General features: G+C 39.5%; 1 protein-coding gene across 5 annotated transcripts in view; it reads right to left on the reverse strand.

Annotated features, from left to right (window-relative positions):
- Nucleotides 1–14,944, reverse strand: part of uxs1 (UDP-glucuronate decarboxylase 1) — a 49,618-nt gene that overhangs the window by 20,651 nt on the left and 14,023 nt on the right. For all 5 annotated transcript variants that reach the window (XM_034213768.1, XM_034213767.1, XM_034213769.1 and 2 more), the window contains 3 exons: nt 11,579–11,622; nt 5,904–5,964; nt 4,480–4,660 (listed from right to left, as the gene is read on the reverse strand). In XM_034213768.1, coding sequence (XP_034069659.1) covers nt 4,480–4,660; nt 5,904–5,964; nt 11,579–11,622 — 286 coding nt within the window. The remainder of the gene's footprint in view (nt 1–4,479; nt 4,661–5,903; nt 5,965–11,578; nt 11,623–14,944) is intronic.

Below are 14,944 nucleotides of genomic sequence, written 5' to 3' on the forward strand. Positions count from 1 at the left end.
CAGTTTAAAGGGAAACATGGGAGAAACCTCAGGGAGAGCAACAGAGGAGGGATCCCTCTCCCAGGACGGACAGACGTGCAATAGATGCCGTGTGTAAATTGAAGAGATAATACATTTGCAACATAGGTAGGCATAATAAAGACTGCATTAACAGCTGTTAGTTGCTTTCAATGTCTACAACAGAGAGCCAAATTATATCAGTTATATATTTCTATGTAGCTCAGAGCGCAGTAATTACAGGCTTTTATCTTGCAAAGAAAGAGATGTGACACGTGACCGACTCATTTGCTACATGATACTTAAAGAGGCCCATTTTGTGCTTTTCGGGTTTCGCTTTCTTATAGTGCGTCATCTATAGTGTGTAATACAGGTTTTTGTGCATGTAAACCCAGATCACTATTTAACACTTATTTTGGTTAGCGCTACAACACATTGTACATGATTGGCTAAGGGCCAGGACTTGTCTAAGCGGTTAACTCTTCACAACAGAGCCGGCCAGCTAACCAATCAGAGCAGACTGGGCTCTGGTTTCAGACAGAGGGTGAAAAAAGGTGCTGCAGCACAGGCAGTATGAGAAAAATAAAGAGCTTTTGGAATATTAAAGCCATAAAATATTATTATGAACCTGAAAATGTTACATGCAATTGGCTTAGGCCTAACAATAGCCCGGGCACATTGTGCTCTGCAATAAAGTCTAATTGCAGAGCACAGGTTTATGATGCAGTTGTGTTTACTAGTTTTATTAAATATTGTCTTCTGGTGCCTGCGTAACCTTAAACATAATCTTCAGCGGCTCTGTGGGAGTCATTACACTGAGGTGAAACGAAGTATTTCATAACAACAGTTACTTTGTTTGATGTAAACCAGATACTTCTGTGCTGTATCAATGTATCGTCAGTGTGGGAAATAAACTTTACTCAAGTTAACTCAAACTCTGTACTGTATTGAAGTACAGTTTTGAGGTACTTGTAGGTTATTGAGTTTTATCTTTTTTTACTGATTTGTACTTCTACGTCACTGCAATTCAGAGGTAAATATTGTACTTTTACTTCAGCACATTTATTTGACACTTTATAATCAAACCATATATATTATTCTGAAATGGGTCAATCTGCATAATGAGTATGTTTTCATGCTAAAATGTGTACTTGAGGAACATTCAGATTGCAGGACTTTGACTTGTAACTGAGTATACCTAAACTTTGGTATTTCTACTACTAATTAAGTACAAGATCTGAATACTTCTTCCTTGACTTGATGCAGCACTGGTACTGTTCATGCATTATATTACTCAGATGGATCATTCAGTGTCTTCCTGCCAAGGCCTTGAGCTGAATCAGGCAGAAACATTAAGTATACTGCTGCGTACAAAATTAAATCATCTTATCACGGCAGCAGATATTCATACACCTTAGCAGTTATAGGTATGTTGGGAAATTACTGTACTCTGTTATCATGTGTTACTCTGATATTAGAAAAGGCCCTACGTAGCTGTGTACATGACAGGATGTATGATTACCTAGAAGAGCATCAGGACTGTTTTAGACATACGACAGCTATGTGATTAACATGATGATTGAGCCTCTATGGAGATAGACATATGATTGTCATGTTTATTGCTTATGTGGGTCTTAGCTAATCTTAACAAAGCATAGAATACTGCTTTGAACCGGTATTCACGTATCTTGTGACTGAATAACACCCTCTCTTGTATATCAGCATCTGAAGGACACTGAAGGACACTGTTCTGGGAACTAGTTGTCCCAAATGCTCTGTATGTGATGACTACTTCCATTCTTGCAAGGATAATAAATACATGTATCCTGATATTGAAGCTCAAGCCGTGAGTGATATTTTTCCAACAGTATGTTATGTGATCCATCAACCCTCAGCTTTCTATTTTTCTTTGCCATGCCTGCCTTTGCTAAACAAAAGTGCCGTTATCAATTTCTTTCATTGTTGCTTCAGCATTTCAAAAAGCCCACCCCCCACCATCTCAAATCCACCGTCGTCTCTGAGCCTAGCAGAGCTCAACAGGTTGCATTTGGCACTGGTCCAAGTAAACAAACAGACGAACGAAAACATCACAGGCATCGATTCTGTTGGCTAACAATTGTGAGCCCCCACAGAAAATCGTACTGTGAGGTGACAATCGGGGGAGAAAAAGCTGTTGGAGATAAATTGAGAAAATAAACAGTTTCAAAACTCTCTTCTCTTTATTTCCAACTTTCTTAGTATCCTTACTTCCTTCTATAGGTTTTTTAAAATTTTTAGATTATATACAACAATACAAAGTGGGTGGTTTTGCATCGCATGGGGTATAAGTGCCATCTCATCTAACAAAATGTAGTAGCAGACCTTTAAATTACAGATTAATTTTAAATACAGGATAGAGTAGAGTTCACCGATAAAGCAGAAAAGTATCCACCACTTTCAGTCTCACTTCTGCTAGTGACTGAACCAGGTTATATTTGTAGGATTTGAATGGCGTCGTAAGCATTAATAAAATACTTGAAGAGGACATTATGCCTATTTTCAGGATCATATTTGTATTTTGAGCATTTGCTGTGACATGTCTCCATGCTTTAATGTTCAAAAAGCTATTCAGCACCTCTTTTCACCCTCTGTCTGAAACCAGAGACCAGTCTGCTCTGATTGGTTAGCTGGCTGGCTCTGTTGTGATTGGTCAAATGCTTAGAGATGTCCAGCTCTTTAGCCTATCAAGTACAGTGTTACATAGTGAATTCATTATGTTTCAAAGGAAACAAAGGAGTCTAATGGAGGCTTCTTTTACTTTAGGATTTTAGCAAACCATTTACATGCAGAAAAACCTATATAACACACTACAGGAAAGGGAAAACCTCAGCACGCATAATAGGGCCTCTTTAAAATCAAATGCAGTTTGAACCAACAGCCTCACTGGAAGTCATTATAGCACTCTGTCAACAACACACTGAGATTAATTAATTTTCTCCCCGCAGTGACAGCGGACACCACTGTGCCTAAACGCTACTAACTGCTACCAAATAAGACTTTAGATATAGGATCTCCTGATGACTTTTCCGTCCTGAAACCACTGAGGTGAATTGAACACCTGAACACTGAACCGTAGTAAACATATAACAGACCAACTGTGCCTACATTTTTCATATGCTGCATAAATAATACAAAATTAATTTCTAAGGGAAAACCAAAATCCCAACCCACTCATGTTTCACTGCATTTCAATGACATTTCTGAGGTTTTCTTTATCATTTCTGAAACACTACACTATGGTCATACTCCATATTGAAACATATATGATACCTTGTACCAGTGGCGAGCCGTCAGGGCCCTCTAGGCCCTCTGTGAGGGCCTAAGATATTCTATAAAATAATATTTGAAAACATTAAAAAAAAACATTTTTTTTTTAAATATTATTTTTTATATTTTTTTGTTGTTACATTTTTCATTAGTTTTACCAAAATAACTTGATTTAATTGTATTTAAAATAATATTTCCAAAGAAATAAATCCTTAGAATCTGCCTGTTCAGTTTCTGTTGGAATGTGAAGGGTTAAATGCCGTCTCTGCGAGTTACTGTGAAGACGGGAGGGCTTGTTGGTCCCTCTCTACATTCACAGAGGGCCCGCTATAGTAACTCAACGATGTCAAATGACAGTACAATTGACCAATCATATCTTCCCTCTAAATGGGCGGGCTTTATTTTCGCGGACTTTATGACAAGTTCCGCCCGCTGTGAGGTCTATGCAAGAGGTGCAGTGACACGTCCTAAACCCGGAAGTAAGCTTCGCTCGGATTCCCTCGACAGAAAGCAGTGGGATTTCTCCATAGGATTTTGGAAAATAGCTCGAAATAAGGTCTGTGGAAAACGAACCTGTTAGATAAATGCACGTTGTGTTCATCCGGATAATATCCACATGTCTACCCTACTTTTACTATTTTTGAATCATAAATCTAATCGATAGATTTATGATCGATAGATTTATGATTAGCATAAGTTCGTTCATGATGGCTCACTTCAGTGATAGTGATGACATCGTTGCGAAATTATTAACCGAGTCATTTTCAAGATTGAGTTACAATGATAAACTGGAGTGGCAAAGGATCAGCTGCATGACCCCGCCATCAAGTGCTTCATCCAAAATGACAGGAGGATGGACTTTGTGTTTCAGTGATTTGATCATCAAAGGTAGGCCTAAGTCATTTTCAATGTGGGCCGCCGTGCCGACTTCATTCATTTGTAATTGTTACTTGGCTGTGGGTGCCCTGTCATGATAGGTGTTTATATAAATGGTGTTGTTTTGTGTGGTAGAGGGCCTAGGTATAAAAGTCACGGCTCGCCACTGCCTTGTACTGTGATCAGTAGTAAAGCTTCCCGGCTTCTCATAGTTTTAATATATTTACTTACTTCTGGACAACCAGGTCTTAAAGTATTAATAAACAATGTATCCCCTCCCACAGTTATTCTCCAACTCACCCTCAATATAGAGCGGCTCCACCACGTCGTGATTGATGAGCTCGAAGTTCTCATGGCCGATCCAGTGCTCCACGTTCCTCTTCCTTCCCGTGAAGAAGTTGTCCACCACCGTCACCTCGTGGCCATCCATCATCAGCTTGTCCGTCAGGTGGGAACCCACAAACCCTGCCCCACCTGTGATCTAGAGGAAGAAAACACATGTCAGTAAAGCAAGATACATATTTGTGTTTCATTGATCTTTTGTATGTACTCTATGAATGAAGTCTAAATCAACGGGCATTTTACACAGAAGACTTGTCTTAGAAATTAAAACAATATATTAATTGATAAAATTTACACTATTTGAAATGAAAATTGAGGAAATGTACAGTACACTACTTTTACCAATTAACCACAGTATGAACAGCTTTATACAAGATGTGCATACAAGAACTTAAAACACTGATAGCAGCCATGGTGCTAAATATTGTTTAAAAAGCCAATTCTCATCTAATTTGCACTTCCCCATGTTGTTTTTATCTAGCAGACCAATCAGATGCTGACGATAACTGCCGTAAAAATAAAAATAAAGTGTTGTTGGTTCAGTAATTCTAAACGTTGTGCCTTGGATGCAAGAGGCATTTGGTAACAAAAATAAATACATTTGAAACATCAGTGGAGCATTTTTTTTAAATTTGTTAAGTAATAAAAAACATGTTTGTGTGTTGTGTTAGACAGAAAGTCAGAAATCAACCTGACTAAACATTTTTTCAATGAACCCAAAAATGTCAAGTTCCTGACGGCGCTTCATGAAAAGTCAGGAGGATAGCGAAAGTCAACAGGATACATGGTGCTAAATATTTATTTTATTAAATGTGCCAACTGCTAGGACTGTCTTAGGGAAGATAGATTTTAGATGCGAAGCTCCTCTGTCTTGGAACAGTCTGCAAATTAAATGCAAACTGAGCAATCTGGTGCCACTAAATGTTTTTAAAGCTCGGTTGGATGCTACTCAATCGGATGCTGTTGGTACCGGTTCATGTGGATAGTTATTGTAAATTGTAATCCCTGTAATGATGCTGTATGATGTCCTTTTTGTTGTTCTGTTGTTTTATGTTTCATGTGGAACCTACTTGAGCAGGTCCCCCTTGAAAGAGAGATCAATGATCTCAAGGGATACACCTGGATAAATAAAGGTTTGAAATGAAATGAAATACATTTTCCTGGAACCATAAATATCCACAGGGCCACCGCCACAGAGCTAACAATAAGACCCATTTTGTGTTAAAGCAGAAATTCCCCGTTTAGATTTAATTTTGAGAAAGATAAGGATTAGAACTTCATTCTGTTTAAATCCTAAGCAGCTAGTGGCTCGAATTAGGGTTAAAACTTTGGTATAATAACGATTATTGTATAGGTCGTCTGAAATCGTGTTTATCCCATACCAGAATTCTCTTGCGATCCTTTTCTGACAGGAATTTCACAGGTGGGTATTTCTGAGAAAAACTAGAGGGAGAGAAGAAAAGGAAGAGAAGGTTAATGAGAGGGAAGCAAATCAGATCAATATCTACTGAATAAATGTAAAAAATTGTTCATGAAGAAATCAATAAATGGGTTTTTTATGTATTTTTCTGCCGCTCTGAAAACATGTAAGATACGTGAAATGCTTTTCTGAGAAACTATTCTTCTCTGGTTCCTCTCAATTTGAACTAAGCCTACTACTTGTCCTTTAAATCAATAAAATAGCCTGAGTATACTTATACCTCAACAGCAATGTGTCAAACATGTGTTAAGGAAGCACAATCTGTTCATTATCGGGAGCTGCAGCATAGCAGAATACCTCGAGGCTCGTTATTGAATAATCTTAGATCTACGTACAGTAACCCACCTGCAGCTCTCCACAGTGTCCTCTCAGGAGGATCACATAAAGGGTTTCATAATCCTGTGACATATTGCAGGTTTATAAAAAGCAGCACACCGTAGTGTTGTGAGTTTTCATAGTATGTTTAATACTTAAAAACGAAAGTTAGTTATAATCAAATATAATCAATTATATTCTTGTATAACCCACAATGAAAATGCTTCATATTTTAGGTTTTCTATAGTTACAGTATAAACAAAACAAAGTGGTATGTTTAGGTTGAGTTTTCTTCCTCTCCTCTGGCAGCAGTCCACAGGGAGGGGGGGGCTTCACACTAAGGGGAGAAACATTAGAGGCCAAAGAGAGTTCATGTCCTTTTTACCTCATATGAAAGGGTGTCTTATCCCATAACAGCTGTGGAACATGTCGGGACATGTTCAGCCTTGTACATTATAGGACATGCGCAGTTCTTCACAAATTACGTGTAGAGGAGGAGTTTGTTTTTTGGGTTTAGGATCCAGTTTTTTTTAGCATAAAGAGACTGGTTTTTTGAGAGAGCGCGAGAGAGGGGGGTTGACCCCTGGTAGACTCTCTCCGGGTAGGCTGTGTGCTTCAGAGCTGGGTTAATAGCTCTCGGTAAGGTCCTTCCAGACGGGGTAAATATCTCTCGAATGTATTGGTTGTTGGCTGAGTGGAATGATTTGATGAGAGATGTGTGTATGAACATTATAAATACCGCGACCTGTGGGGAAATCTTGTCCCCCGAATTTTGCGGACAGGTATGGGTTTTTGAGTGTTAATCCGCCATCTGTGTCGGAAAAAGTGTATGAACATTATAAATACCGCGACCTGTGGGGAAATCTTGTCCCCCGAATTTTGCGGACAGGTATGGGTTTTTGAGTGTTAATCCGCCGTCTGTGTCGGAAAAAACGGTATGAAACTGATGTGAATAAATGGGTGAATGGAAAGTTGAATGCGCTTTTTATTGTCACCGGTCTTTTTACGAGGAAATACCTCTAAATTCTATCGGGAGAATTTTAAAATGTCACAACTGAAATGGGCAGTTGAAATTAAAACATTTTGGTAATAAATGTAAGACTGTGAATTAAAGTTTCATTTGAACATGATCACAGCACGGTTTTTTTTGTTAGTATGATTATAATGTTGTGAGAGAGAAGGTAAAAACACTATTAGTTTGGACCTATTTTTCTTCAAATAAACTGAATCCCACCTGTTGGATTGGGATCCTTTAAAAGACACCTGTGCCCTCCTCTCCTGCGTCAAAGGTAAGATTGCACCCTGCCACACACACTTAGGTAGGAGCACACTCCATTTACTGATATCAAAATCCTTCGGGATCGCTTAAACAGATTAAAAAAGAGTTGTCTGAATTGAAACAGCAGTTAATTGAACCTGGTTCTTCGGGGGGTTAGGAAGAGGTGAGATCTTGCTGATGTTGGTGGATCTGAGCCAAGCAGCAAACTTACATAGACTCAATAACTTCGGAAAGGTTAATTAGGAGGTCAGAGTAATTTACCGGAATAAATTATCAGGACCTCTCAAAACTCTAAACAGTAGCAATCAGGGCAATACAAACAAGTGGCTTTGTTTATATTGGTCTCATTAGCATTCAAGGCGTAAACAGATATATGCATAACAAATCTATATTTCTGTAGCATCATTACGCTGTTGTCCCAAACCCATTTCAAGGTAGAATAATCCATAGATCTAACTTCCTGTTAGTGTGGTTTAAATTATACAGAGGAGGTATTCCTTTTTTCTCGAAGTCCACAAAAATGGATGGAAAAATCTGCAGTGGGTAACCTGTTGATAAACAAAACATAACAACATTCATTCTGAAAGAATCCTCTTTCCTTTCTTACTTGCAATTGAAAGCTATTCTCACATAGATAAAAGGGTACCTATATATTTTGCTATGAATATCTGAATAATAGCCTGAAGACACAGAAAAGATAGGAGCGAGTATCTCACTCCACCACTAGAGTATTCAGTACTCAGTATCACTGTTCAAAGGTGTTAGATTGAGGGTAATAGTGTTGAAAATACTGCACACAGCCTTCATCACCACCTCCAGACTTTAAAGACACCCTATTATGCTATTTAGGGGGTTTCCCTTTCCTGAAGTGTGTTTTAAATGTGTATGTGTGTGCATATAAATGGTCTGCAAAGGCTGCAACGCCTCCATTGGACTCCTTAGATTACTTACTGATAAGTTCTTTGTGCACCAGGAAAAGCACTATATAAATGTAATATGTATTATTATTATTATAGTGACATTTCCAGGCAGTTGACCAATCACAACAGAGCCGGCCAGCTAACCAATCAGAGCAGACTGGGCTCTGGTTTCAGACAGAGGGTGAAAAGAGGTGCTGCAGCACAGGCAGTGTGAGGTAAATAAAGAGCTTTTTGAACATTAGAGCATGGAGACATGTCACAGCAGAGACACTACATACTAATATGAACCTGAAAATGAGCAGAATATGTCCTCTTTAAAAGAAGACTTAAAATAAGAAGCAAATGCTGCCATGGGATGTAGTTAAGGGATACACTCTTAAAGATCATGAATATGGGTATGGGTGTAGGCAGAGATGGAGTACTCGAGTGCCGATTTTCGGGACTCGTGACTCGACTCGGACTCGCGCACTGATTGACGCGACTCGGACTTGGACTCGTGAATTCTCCCGCACGATGACTTGGACTCGTGATTTTTTCCCCCCACGATGACTCGGACTCGACTTGTACATTGACGCTCTGACTTGGACTCGAGCAAATTTTCTCTGGAGTCTGATGTCCTCTATACTGGCGTGTGCACCTGCGAGGCGAGTTCACGTACTGGGCCCTGCTATTCCAGTCTAAAGATGTCTAGAGACACACCCCGCATCGTGCTGTATGCTTTCACACATTCTGCTTCCACATTGGAAAAGAGCAGCGCAAAATGCTCATTATGTGGAAACAATATTGAAGAGAAGGCTCCGTAACACATTACTGAGTTCAGACATATAGGCTGTCTTGAACACTATCATCAGGTGATCTAATCAATAAATAAAGATTCAGCTGATAACACGAAAGCACATGGCTACTTAACATGCAGAATGACATCATTTTGCATGCTAAGTAGCCATGTGCTTTCTGGGGCTAAATCTTTATCAGTAAACCGATTTAACTGGTAAAAGTTCCTTCAAAATAAGAGTCCCGATCTTATTACTATCAAAATAAAAGTGCAAAACGAAAACTTTACCATAGGAAAAATATTGGCATACAAATATAATCACTTCTCTAAAAGGTAACTCATTTTAAATATAGTTTATTTATATATAATAATAATAATAATAATATTAGTAATAAGCTTTATATTTGTACACCTATTACAAGAATTGTAGCCAAACTCGCTTTACAATAGACAGATTAGTACAACATGACAGGATAAAAGCAATGTAGAGGAGCAGCTACATTTCAACACATATATCCACAAAGATTCAATATCAATCATCTGTACAATAGCATATAGCGTTAGCATGCCCTGCGACAAAACGTATAATTTCTATGAACCCTAAAGATAGAAAGGCAAAGTACTTTAACTTAGATAAATAGCTTGAAGACTTTCTGAAGCTCATACGAATGGGAGAAGCTGCATCTTTACTGTCACATCTGGGTAGAGGGGTGGGAAACATTAATGGGACCCTAGAAGGTAATTTGTGAATTTACAACAACATGCCTCTTCTCTTTGTAATAAACGAAAATGTCCTAATTGGAGTTGGAGCAAAGCATGTGCTAAGATAAGATGCTATGGTTCCTATAGCCGCTTTCACACCGCAGGACTTGCCGTACTTTAGTGCCACGGCACTGAATCCGCCAGGGGGCTAGTGCCAATCGCATTCACACCGCAGTACTTTCCCTGAGGCAAGATTACGCTGACGTCACTTCGTCTTCTTCTTCTCTGGGTTTACTGGCAGGCCGCAAAACCACTTCACGGCGAGTACAAAAAAAACGAGAGAAGAAGAACTACACGGGGGGGAGGGGGTATAAAGCCCACCCGCTGTATGAGGCGTATGTTTACTGGTCTTTCGATCGTTACCACTCTTATTATTGTGGTCTTTAATTTTTTTATAGTCCTGCCTGAGTTTCTTTATTTTTACCCGGCATCCGTGTGCACTGTGCACGATTCCCAGCTCAAGTAGCTTTTGCAAACATCGCTGGAGTTGGGAACTGCTTTCTGTAGAAGCTGCTGCATCCCGTCCTCAGAGTAAATTGCCAGAAGCGCCGACACTTCCTCATCATTCCACCGCTCCGGTGTTGTAGTACGTTTGGTCATAACTGCTTTAAAGTACAAAAAAACTACTCGCTCAGGTGTGGATGTGGTTTTGTAGCGAGGAAAAAAATGGCTGCCTAACAAAAAAAATCTGAGTCTAACGGGGCGTGGTTTGCAATTCGCCCAGCCAATAGAAATAGAATAGAAATTGGCACTCTTTTATCACCAGGTTCGTACCACCTCTCTAGCAGGGACTGAAAATGGCCAAAAAGAGTTCCCGGCACTAAGTAGTCCCGGCGGTGTGAACGCGACATTATTGGTACTAACGGAACTAAAGAACCAAAGTACCAGGGAAAGTCCTGCGGTGTGAATGCGGCTAATGGTAACACCACGCTGTAACCCTTGGCGTCACTCCTTGTGTGTCTTGTCTGTGCGATAGCTATGTCCATGTATAATAATGCCGTCGGTTTTGTTCCATTGGTTTGTCTTGGAAAATAAATAATAACCATTAGAAGCTGCAATGCAACGGTCCGTACAGTGTCGGTGTTATTCATAGAAAGCCTGCTAGCCTGAAGTCACATATTTCTAATCTTGCTTTCTAATCTATTTTTGTATTGCCTGGTGAGGAAAGCTATGCAAATCAGCACAGCTTGCTTCTCTTTCATGCTCTGTAAACTGCTGTAACTTATTGATAATGGACGTTTAGAGGCTCATTTCATGTCCTTTAGATGGTGCAGTCACACTGGGAGGTCTAGTTTAGCTTTGAATGAATATTAAATGGTTTTGGGGAGAACAATTTAAAGTAATAATTAAAATATGCATATAACATTGGGTCCTAATTCTAGTCATTAGGGCCGACCATTTGAGTTGGTACTACAATATAGAAAACATGCGAGTATTTCAGGCTTCATAAGTCTTATATATTTTTCTCATTACCTTTGAGCAGGTGTTTGTGTTTGCACATGTGTGTATCAAAGAGGGAAACTCACCTTTGTTCCAGATCACGAATCTTCTCTCTGAGAGGAGCCACAGCCTAAAGAGAGTGGAGAAGAGAGAAACATGAGGTCAGGCAGGAGTCGATGCTTCGTTAAGATGTAATTGATCCTACGGTGTGTCTTAAAGGTCAAACTACAACATCAGCATGTAAGCAGTAAGGTTGTGGGAGGCGTGTGGCGCAGTGGAATAGTGCGCTGGTGTTTTCGGATCAGGGGGTCACAGGTTCAAACCCCACTGCAGTCAGTATGTCATTGTGTCCCTGGGCAAGGCACTTCACCCCAAATTGCTCCTGTGGGGATTGTCCACAGTATTGAGTAACAAGTAATGTAATGTTGTGTTCATGACATCTTCATCTATGGGTGGGCGAAAAACAACATCTTAAAATGTGTAATCACAATTATGATCTAAATTGCAATCTTGTCTCAATTTTGAAATGCCCTTTAGACTAAAGCCAGACTTGAAAAAACTTCCTCCATTTGGACCATTCACTAATTTGCATTCAATATACTTGTAGCAGCCCTGAAAGTCCGAAAGCGGTGATGTATGTAGTTCATTTTATAAGGGTTTTGATTGTTCCTACTTTAGTTTTGGTCTTTGTTTATAATATTATTATTTTGTGATCAATTATGGAGTAGGTTAGTGTAGGGTGTGACCCCAACTCTGATGAAAGTTGGATTCTTCAAATCATATGTATGTGCTCGTTATTATACAAGTTGACCATTATCATTTAATTAAGAAAGTGAAAATTTAGATCGCAGCATTCATTTTTGAAAGCATGTCAGAAAAAAGGCAACAAGGTTCAATCCTAAGCCTCTCAGCGACTTTTAGTTTGTTTCCTGAAGTGGTTGCAATACCTAACAAGTTTCATAATAGACATCTCATTGCACAACAAAGATTACAAATACAATTGGCTTGGGAAATATCTGCACAGCCAAACCATGATACACCATGCAGTGTGAATTAATTTTTCCAATTAGAATAGTAGTCTAGTTGCCTACAACACTTTATGTGTATGTTAACATTACATTGATCCACTAGTCAATGAGGTTATGTGAAGTTAAATACAGCGTGATAAGTAGATTAGGAGGGCCTTCAAGATTAATTACAAATACAATAAATGGCACACATGGTGATGATCATAACCTCCACCTAGAGAGTTTTGGGTTGGATTGTTTGTCTGTCAGCAGGATAACGAAAACACTACTGGCCTAATTGTCATAAACGTTGGAAAAGTGGCTCAAGGAAGAACACAATACACAAATTAAACACAGAGTGGATTCGAGTACCACTTGTGTTTTGGTGATTGTTGACCTAGAGACTCATCAACACCTCAGGAAACACTCAGGAACCACCTGAGAAAATCTCATTTGGAGACTAGCAGCAGATCATGCAGCACTTGAATGCTTAAATGTACACAAAAATATATACTTTTATTTGTACCTTTTTTAATCATTTCATGGCCATACCAGTTAGCAATTAAAATGTCACACATCATTTAAATACAATTTATAACTGAGGTGTTTTACTTAAAAAGGTGATACAAAATATGCCCTTTGTTTTGTGTTTTTTAAACATAGGACTAATAATTTAGCCATTGTTTAAAGTTTGTCCATGTATTAAACACATCTGTTATAATGTATTAAAGTTTCTCATTTAAAGGACACCTATCATGCTATATTTGAACAATATATTGTAGGGCCATACCCAAATAAATATAGTTTTTTTTTCAAAATACCAAAAATCCTGCATTTTAGCCATGCCTCATTTCGCTCTATTTGCTCTTTCCAGCGCTGTTTTTACAGGGTGCTGATTCTGTGAGCTGCAGCTGACCACGCCCCCCTGCAGGAGTATGGCGTTATATTTGTGCCTCTATCCTGAGCACGCAATGAAACATGTTGAGCATAGAAAATGCTATTGAGCGCGCACTTGAACAGTTTTGAGCACAGATAAATATATTTTCTCTCATAAAACTCCTGCTCCGTGCGCAAGCAGACCGCTGCACGCGCTCTCTCTCCCCCGCTCGCTCGACCTCTCCAGCCTGTGCGCGCTCAGCTTTGCCTGCGCTCGCTCAAGTTGTCACAGCGTTACAAATGTGCCACAAAACCAACCAATCGGAGAACTCGAGAAGGTCAATTCTGATTGGCTGGTCGTCTCCAATCATATCTTCTATCTGAGATGAGAGAGGGATTTTCGGTTGCCATCAGGCTGTTGACGTTCTTATTACACATCTATCGTTGACATTTACAGGACATGACAGACTCGAATGAAGAGAATAGCACGCCACAGTGTCAGGTGAGTTATACATTTCTAGTTTTCTGATATCACGTTATTGTTTGCAATGCCTGAGTTTGCTAGCCGGCAACATAGCTATAGGGGTAGTTTAAGCAAACCGCTAACAAACCGTAGCCTACATGTAGCTACATGAACCCTTCTGAGGTATTGATTACTTGCTGTAAGCATTAGAGGTGGCAGAATGACAAAACATGTTTCTCTCTCTATCACAGTGTTGGGTTGACCAGAACCTGTACCAACTTCTGTTTCCTGTTCTACAATGGGCATATGCTTGCGTTAATTTTCAACCGGACAGATGAGGCTAGGATACCGGCTAAAGTTAGCAACAACACACGTTAACCATGAACAGCCTATTATTCCGTTCTCTTAATGTTATTTCTTCCAACGTTGTGGAATTAGAGAAAAGGGGCTTATTAACGTGCTTTTATCCGGGGTGGAGGGAGTTACATATTAGTTAAATATAACATTGGGGCGTGTGATTGTAGTGGGTGGAGAAATGAGGATATCCATTTTGGAGTTCCAGCTAGTATAATATAGTTAACGTGACACAATAATAAGGAAGAGAGCTATTTGTGTGATACATCGCTATTGATATGGATGTAGAGTGCATATTTGAGACTTCTAAACAGTAAACAAAAACATAACTTATGGGTGAGTGTTTTTAGCAGAGCCATAATGTCCTTGTGATTCTGTTGATTATTACCTGTCTGTATTATGTTGCAGCTCAGCTGATTTTGGATTGATGGCAAAGGGAGAGGGACTTAAGTGAGAGTGAAAACACATGGTAAGTTTCAAATAGGTCAGCAATTTCCCATCCTATAGGTTGCTAGATGTATCTAACCCTTTCTCCTGTCTCCCTCTCTCAGCACAAGAACCCCAGGGGGATTCAATGGAGCCTGAAGACCTGCACTGAGACCCTCACCCTGCACCTGAGTCTCACCTCCCAGAGTTTTGCAAGCCTCTCCCTGTTCCTTATTTTGATTAAACAGACATTAAGCTTCCCAATGGTGTGGTCTTCGTTTTGTGAAAAATGTGATTACCTCACATATGTTGTTGCTGTTGTTGTC

Source organism: Gymnodraco acuticeps, unplaced genomic scaffold (assembly GCF_902827175.1).
Source record: "Gymnodraco acuticeps unplaced genomic scaffold, fGymAcu1.1, whole genome shotgun sequence".
NCBI lineage: Eukaryota > Metazoa > Chordata > Actinopteri > Perciformes > Bathydraconidae > Gymnodraco > Gymnodraco acuticeps.